This window comes from Chrysochloris asiatica, unplaced genomic scaffold (genome assembly GCF_000296735.1).
Source record: "Chrysochloris asiatica unplaced genomic scaffold, ChrAsi1.0 scaffold00022, whole genome shotgun sequence".
In the NCBI taxonomy this organism is placed as follows: domain Eukaryota; kingdom Metazoa; phylum Chordata; class Mammalia; order Afrosoricida; family Chrysochloridae; genus Chrysochloris; species Chrysochloris asiatica.
The window spans coordinates 2,847,496-2,855,485 of record NW_006408540.1 but is presented as its reverse complement, the minus strand read 5'-3'; the positions used below and the strand labels follow the sequence as shown (position 1 = coordinate 2,855,485).

Below are 7,990 nucleotides of genomic sequence, written 5' to 3'. Positions count from 1 at the left end.
ACTCAATAGCAGTAGGTTTGAGTCTATTACCTAGGAGTGATTTGTTTTGTTTTACACTTTTGGCAAGTGTGGTTCCATCTGACTGATAATTCTTTCTCTGGATGTTGTGTTACATCTTAGCAATGTCAAGTCTAATCATTTGTAACAACACTGGTACCAATGATTTATTTTTAAACTTTGGTAGAAGATCTAACTGGCCTCATCAAAAGTCTAGCTAAAGTTACGGGATTTCTATTCATAAAAAATGTATACACATACACACATGGACGACATAATAAAAACTAAGTCACTGAATCACATTTGAAAAAGAGGTTAAAGACATCACTTCAGTGGGTACTTCCCTACTGCTACTTAACTACCCATCACCTTGCTGATAGGTCTTTGTGCCTTAATAACAGGCGCTTCATAAATACATTAAGTTTTACCTTAGTATCAAGGACTAATACATTCTCAAAAATCCATAAAATTGGTTTAAAAAAGATAAACATTTTTTTATTTACAGATAAGAATCAAAAGTAATGAAACATCATAAATATGCTTGTGCATATTTAATAGGAATATTACAATTATATTAAAAGATATAGCAGAAAAGATAACCAAGAGCCAGAATCATGAAAATGACATGCTCTTGTTTTAACAGCAAGAGAGCTTTTAAATTAATTTTCTTATCACTGTTATCAATAAAAAAATGTGCTCTCAAAGGAAAGAAAGTGGATTTTTGAATAACTGGAATTACACACAAGAATAGTGAAATTGTGATTGAACTGAAACAATTTTGGAAACAGCCAAATGAATCCTTAGGAGTTTGAAATGATTGTATGATAGGGTGGAATAACTGGTTATGTAAATGAAGCTACTCTGCATCTGTACTGATGGGCTACTCTGCCATTATATCATTGCTGGATGATGACACATTCTAATAAATCATCATTACCAGCATCATCCAAAAATGAGAAAGGGTAAACAAACACAAATACAAAAGTAATTGCTCTTGTATCAACTATTAAGCTTTAAAGTAATGCCCTTGTGAGTAGTAGTCAGGCTTTACTCTTCTTCCCTCCCAGCCCCAGTATCAAGTTCTATATTTGCAAAAAGCTCCAAAGAAATATGTGAGCTATTTGACAAAATAAATATTTGATGAAATTTATGAGAAACATATTGACATATATTCAATAATTTTGTTTTCTTAAAATCTATTTTCTTTTCCTGTATCAAGAATAAGCTAACATTTTTAGTAATTTCTACTTGAATCACTATAACTTTGCCTACTGGACAACTTGTTATGTGTTTATACTGTGTGTAAATTTTTAAGCTTCGCCACCTAAATAGTAAGACTAGGATTTGGCATTCCAAATCTTCTGATAAGCTAGTATTGCTCATTCCCAAAGCAAACACTACAAACAAATTCCATATTAACTGTTAGTTATTTCCTCATTGTTTCACTTCCTCTACCATGGAAATCTATGGCTTCAGTGACATATCTTATACGGACTAAATTCAGTCAGTTTCACATCTAAAACCTGAAGTACTCAGGATCCATTCATCCTGCGTTCAATTATTACTTCTGAAAAATACACTAAATTCTACTGCATTCCAGACACTTTTCTAGGAACTAGGGGAAACAGCAGTGAGCCAAAGAAACTAAGTCTTTGCTTTGATGACCCATACATGCTACAATGTGGAGACAGATAATAATTATTTTCATAGACTTCAAGAAGAGAAGAAAAGAAAGAGAAAGACGATTAATTCAAAAGAAGAAGATTTTGCTGTTATCCATCACCCAGTTATACAACTTCCTAACTTTATAGCTACGCCATACACTGCTGTTGCTGCTTCTGACTGTTGTCAAGTTGGTTCTGGCTGACAGTTACCACTGGATAGAGTTTCTGAGGCTGTAAATCTTTATGAGAACAGAAACCCTCATTTTTCTCCAGTGGGGTGACTGGTATATTTGAACAGCTGACCCGGGGTTAGGGATCTAAAGCAAAACTCACTATGCTACCAGGGCTCCTTAGACCATGCGCTATAAATATTTATATTTCATTTATCCCATCATTCTATTTTATTCCCAATTACAGTTTATTTACAGAAAAAAACATACTGAATTGCCTTACCCATAGTATGCTGAGTTTTGTGCAATGTGAAATAGAATACAAAACAAGAAATTTCCTGGAATAGTTTTAGCCATATACTAGGTATTATGAGAAATTCCTAAGACGTTGTTGTTGTTAAGTGCCACCGAGGTGGTTTTGACCCATAGCGACCCTGTATAGGGTTTCCAAGGAGCAGCTGGTGAGCTTGAACCACCGACCTAGAAGAACAAATGGCTTTGCAGTCTGGCGCATTAACCCACAGTGCCACACCAGGACTCCAAGACCTTGTTATAGGGTGGAAAAACAAAAATAGAAAACCAGAAAATAAAGAATATTTGTGATGAAGAAATGTAAAGGCTATATAACAAAGAAGAGAGTCAAGTAACTTGTCAAGTATGTTGTAGTGAATACAAAAAATATATATGTCTACCAAAATGATTCTCTCTAAGTGAATCAGTAAAGTGAAGTAGAGAAAGAGAAAATAAACAGGCAAATGCTTATTTAAGGAGAATTTCAAGAGCCAAGTTCCAGAATCTATTTATTTTCCTTTAAATAAGAAAAATTCAAGAATTTTAAAGACTGAAAGAAAGTTAAGATAAAAATCCTAATATCTTCCTAATTTTGTCACCAGTAAGAAACCAATTAGCATGCTACATATAATAGTTTACACATAATAATATTGATGAACCTACTTCAAAGTTGTGCTATATATTTTTCAAGCATATATTTACAGTGGAACTATTCTACTCCAATTATATTTGTACCAGACTCAACACTTGGTAAGTAACATAATTATTTCCAAAAATCCAATGTGATAGACATAAAATAATTGTACTTGTCTTTTAAAAGATGTACTAAATTCATATTTCTTAATACTATAAAGTATATATAATGATAAAGTTCATTCAGGGATTATAAAATATACTACGATTGAATGCTACTATTGAAATTTCATATTATAACACAATTATATCAATTATAATTTATAAAGAATTCAATTAACAGATTTTGTTAAAAGCTCAATCATCATTGTTTAAACTATATGGAATTGTAAAATTGTCTCCCAAACAGTTGAAATACAATTAAAAAAAAAAAAGAATTACTTGATGAACTAAATATTTTAGATGTGCTTCAACTAACAAGCAGTTAAAATATAAAATAAGTTTGGGAGGTACTAATCCAAACGTTAAATACATTTTTATTCATTGTGCAGTTTAGTTTCTGAATTCTTCCATTTTTTAAGAACGGGGAAGCTAACAATTTGCCATTTTAATAAGATCTGTATAAATGCAATTAATATTCAAAATCTGACTTGTCACTCCTAATCAAAGTAAACAAAGCTTTGCAATGAATGAATTTAATTACTTCGAAACTAGTATGTCTAACTAAGATGAAAAGCAAACGAGAGCAATCTAATCTTGGCAAAGAATATTTATGATTATAAGCTTTGTCAATAGCAAAGTGCACCAACTGTTCACATATCTGACTTCCAAGAGATACATGAATGCTAATCAGTTCATTAGAGGCTTCTAGTTTGTGATATTTAGAGACAGGATGTAGTAGTTTTCTTGTCCATGGAGTATAATTGTACTCAGAATGAAAAATTGTTTCCAGCAAAGCGTCATCCTTCCTGTTTCTGATTTCCTGCTGGTTGCTTTTTATGAGCTGCATACCTTTCAAAAAAGCGACATCATTCGGCTTCTTGTGTCATATGAATACAAGTATGAATAGAATAGGTCCTGAAATTGTCTGCTGAGCAGGGTTCTACAACCTTTACTCCTAGTTCAAGAAGTTATCTCAAGTTATGTGTCCAGAATCCAGAGTTTCATAATTAGCGAACTCACAGAGGATTAACAGAAGCTGCATCCAAGTAAAACCTTTGCTATAGTGCTTTCTATCTATAGAGGCAATAACCAGCAGTCCAAGTATTTTAACTCAGTAGCGTAGGGTGGCGCTGTGGGCTAATGGGGGAAACTGCAAAGTCGTTTGAACTGCAAGGTCGGTGGTTCTAGCTCAACAGCTGCTCCTTGGAAACCCTATATAGGGTCGCTATGGGTTGGAATTGACATGACGGCACTTAACAACAACAACAGTAACAACGTAGTGGTTACGAGACGGGCTGCTAAGGTCAAGGAAAGCAGTTCGAAACTACCAGCCATTCCGCGGGAGAAGGATGAGGCTTTTTGCTCCCGTAAAGAATTACAGCCTTGGAAACCCTGTACAGGGTTGGTATGAGTCGAAACTGACTCCACGGCATACTACCACCACCTTCACCACCACCAATGATTAAAATAATACATTGTCATATATGAGCGTGAGAAAATGATTGTGGGAAATATTTTGAAAGACGAAACTGATACAGTTCTATTGTTGTTATGTGCCAACAAGTTGGTTCTGACTCACAGTGACCCTATGTAGGGTTTCCAAGGCTGTAAATCTTTGCAGGAGGAGACAACCTCATCTTTCTCCTTCTTAGTGACTGGTGGGCTCAAACCACTGATCTTGTGTTTTGCAGTCTAGTGATTACCCTTTAGTGTCACCACACAACCATACAACTCTATAGTACTAGACTTATTTTGAAAAGCAAAATTTGTCAAATGAGAAATTGCTGAAAAAAATTTTTTTATTGGTTTAAAAAAAATAACTTTTTTAGCTTAGTTTTTTGTTTTTTTTTTTAAAAAGCAACTCGTCTGGCATGTTTAAAATAGTCAACTGATAAAAGGCATCTTGAAGAGGAAAGGAGATGTGTAGGAAAAGCTACAAAACGGAACAAACACATGAGCCTGAATTGATAGTTGCTGGAATGCATTTTTATGATATTTCCCAAAAGAGATAGTGAAGATGCTAAAATTGAACTAATTCACAATTAAGATGAAAGTATACACAATAACATCTATGATACGTCAAGTAATAATAACCTTGATTCCTCAAATCTCTCAGGAGAAGAGATAGAAGAAACGTAATCATTTTATTTCAAATATGTTACTTTAAAACAATCTATTAGCAGTGTCTGTGTACCAAGTGTTCATTTATGTTACTTTAAAACAATCTATTAGCAGTGTCTGTGTACCAAGTGTTCATTTTAGAAGTGGGTTATTGTTTCATATAGAATTCAGTAGTCCATCTGGGATTTTAATAAGGCATGCTAGTAACACTTTATTACAACACAAGATATACCAGTCTCTAATTTCCCAGAATGGTTTGCAAAGCAAGTAAACATTAGTTTCAGGAAATAAAAAGTTTATTACTTGAGATACTCATTAGAAATTAAGCTACAAAGCATGGTGATAACAAAGATAATTGAATAGGAAGAAAATCTTAAATTAAGCAGAAGGATATAAGCCTCATACTATTAATTTCAAGTGTGTGTATGCGTACTTGGTTTTTGATGTGGAGGATCCCTACTCAAGTAATAAGTGTGACAAATTAAATTTTTATTTTGGAACTATGACAATTCTAAAGAAAATATTAATTTCTTTGAAACATGAGTTAATTTCTAATACAAACTAACCTCCAAATTAAGCTGACCAGTTAATAAGTCTTCCTCTGCTTCCTGAAATATTTTTAAGCTATCTAAATCACAAGACTTTGATTCAAATTTCCACAAATTAGTTTTCAATATTCTTTCACTTTGCCAACAAACTCAGAAGGAAATAATGCATACAAAAGGAAAAAAAAAAAAAAAAAAAGGAGAGAAAAAAATATTATTAGCTAAATTGATAAAAAGAATCAATAGAAATGCATTTGATCATTATTCACAATAGATAAATAGATAAATGGATTTCCCTGCTATTCAGCAAAGATTAAACTTTGTATAATTTGGCACTAAAGAAAGATCTTTGGTTAAGCAAATATGTCTAACACATTAAATAAATTATGATTCTTGTTGATTGATGGCTTACAAGATTTAGATATCAAAAGGATATGGACATCTTTGCCACAAACTTGTCATGTGAGTCCTCAGGAGGGGGAAAGGTTTTCAAATCTCTCTCAAGCTGTTGGAGCTGCCTTCCCATCTGTTTCAAATTCTTTTCCAGCATTTCTACAGAGACTAAAAGAGAGTATATTAAATGTCTTGAAAGGACAAAATTATAATACATATAAGGTAAAATGCTTTAGAAACAAATGACTGATTAAAAAAACTTCGTAATAATCAAGGAGATTCACTGTGAAAAAAAGATGGGTTGCAGTGTTTGTTTTTATTTTTTCAGTGTTATGATTTCTAAATCCAGAGATTAAAAAATAATAATAAGAAGAAGAAATTTAGGAAATGCTTTCATGGCCAGATCACATAAAAGAAATAAGTTTTGTTCAAAACTAGATTCCAAGATCACTACAAAGCTACAATATAACCAGTCAGCGGTTCAACCTTACCAGCCACTCCTTGAAAACACTATACAGGCTGCTATGAGTAAAAACTAACTTGACTGAACTTAACAGCATTCACATAAAAAAATCCCTGGTGTGGTGCTACAGGACAAGCACTTGGCTGGTAACCAGAAGCTCAGTAGTTCAAATCCAGCAGCTGCTCTAGAAAATCCTATACAGAACTGAATCAATAGCACACAACACCAATTTGGATAAAAATGTAATGAAAGAGTATGTTTTTATAATTAAATTTACAGATAATTTAACATGTTTCAAAATAATAACTTTTTGAGAGGTAAGAAGTGAAGAAAAGTGCTCTCTGGTGTCCAAGTCAACCTACAATAAGAACAAAAAGGCATCACAGGGTGAGTATTTGTAGTATCATGTACAATTTCGAAAACAATCATTTTCAAGGTCAGATGAATTTTACTTTAAAAAAATTCTCCAGAAGGGCTTGTTGGTCCAAAGTGTGGTGAGACCTGGGGACACTTGAGCCCAGGGAAAAGGACATAGCCACAGAGGACTAGAGCTGAGAGTGAAGAATCCAGCTGATATGAACTGAGGGGAGACGAACAAGAACATCTAAACTTTCAGATAGTACTCATTTGACCTAGCCTCAATGGCTTGATAATCAGAACTCGACTAGAGGAAGATTTAAAAAAAAAAAAAATTGATCAAGGAAACAAGGGTAAATTGCTACAATTTGATGAACTAGACCTCTAAACTCATGGATGTAGTACCTCAAAATACCAACAGAGAGGGAAGGAGTCATCACATCAAGTATCAATGTTGTCCCCTCTGGATGCTGGGTAGCTAGGGACGGGTAATTTTTGGTTACCTAAAATGTTGTTATTGTTAGGTGCCATTGAGTCAGTACCAACTCATAGTGATGCTATGCACAACAGAACGAAACACTGCCTGATCCTCAGCCGACCTCACAATTGTTGCCACTCTTGAGCCCACTGATGCTGCCACTTTGTCAATCCATCTCATTGGGGGTTTTCCTCTTTTATTCTGACCCTCCACCTTACCAAACATGATATTCTTCTCCTGGGACTGGTCCCTCCTGACAATATGTCCGAAGTATGGGAGAAGTTTGGCTATCCTGGATTCCAAGAAGCACTCTGGCTGCACTTCTTCCAACATAGATCTGTCGGTTCTTTTGGCAGCCCATGGCACTTTCAATATTCTCCTCCAACACCATAACTCAAATAAGGGGGCGATAAAGGCACAAAGTAACTGGATTACAAGGTTTCAAGAGGGAGTTTAGGTTAAAAGTGTGCAGGGGAATATAGAGTCCCCACTAAATAGTTTTCATCTTGTCTAGATGGATCTCGTAAAAAGAGTTGGGGATATGATTCTTATGATTCAATAGTGAGTTACTCTTATCATGACTAATTGCAATTGTCACAATTGTAAAGGCAGAAGTTTTGTAACAAAAACAGTAGAGTAGTTCATCTTACAGTCCAGAAACAGAACCCTAGGATCATCAAGGGAGAAGAGCACAAGCGGAATGTGGGACCCTATCC

The 7,990-nt window shown here is 34.3% G+C and overlaps 1 protein-coding gene across 3 annotated transcripts in view; it reads right to left on the bottom strand.

Annotated features, from left to right (window-relative positions):
* The window catches only part of DIAPH3 (diaphanous-related formin 3), a 727,649-nt gene that overhangs the window by 272,568 nt on the left and 447,091 nt on the right, over positions 1–7,990 (bottom strand). For all 3 annotated transcript variants that reach the window (XM_006837594.1, XM_006837595.1, XM_006837596.1), the window contains one exon: positions 6,020–6,144. In XM_006837594.1, the coding sequence (XP_006837657.1) occupies positions 6,020–6,144 (125 nt within the window). The remainder of the gene's footprint in view (positions 1–6,019; positions 6,145–7,990) is intronic.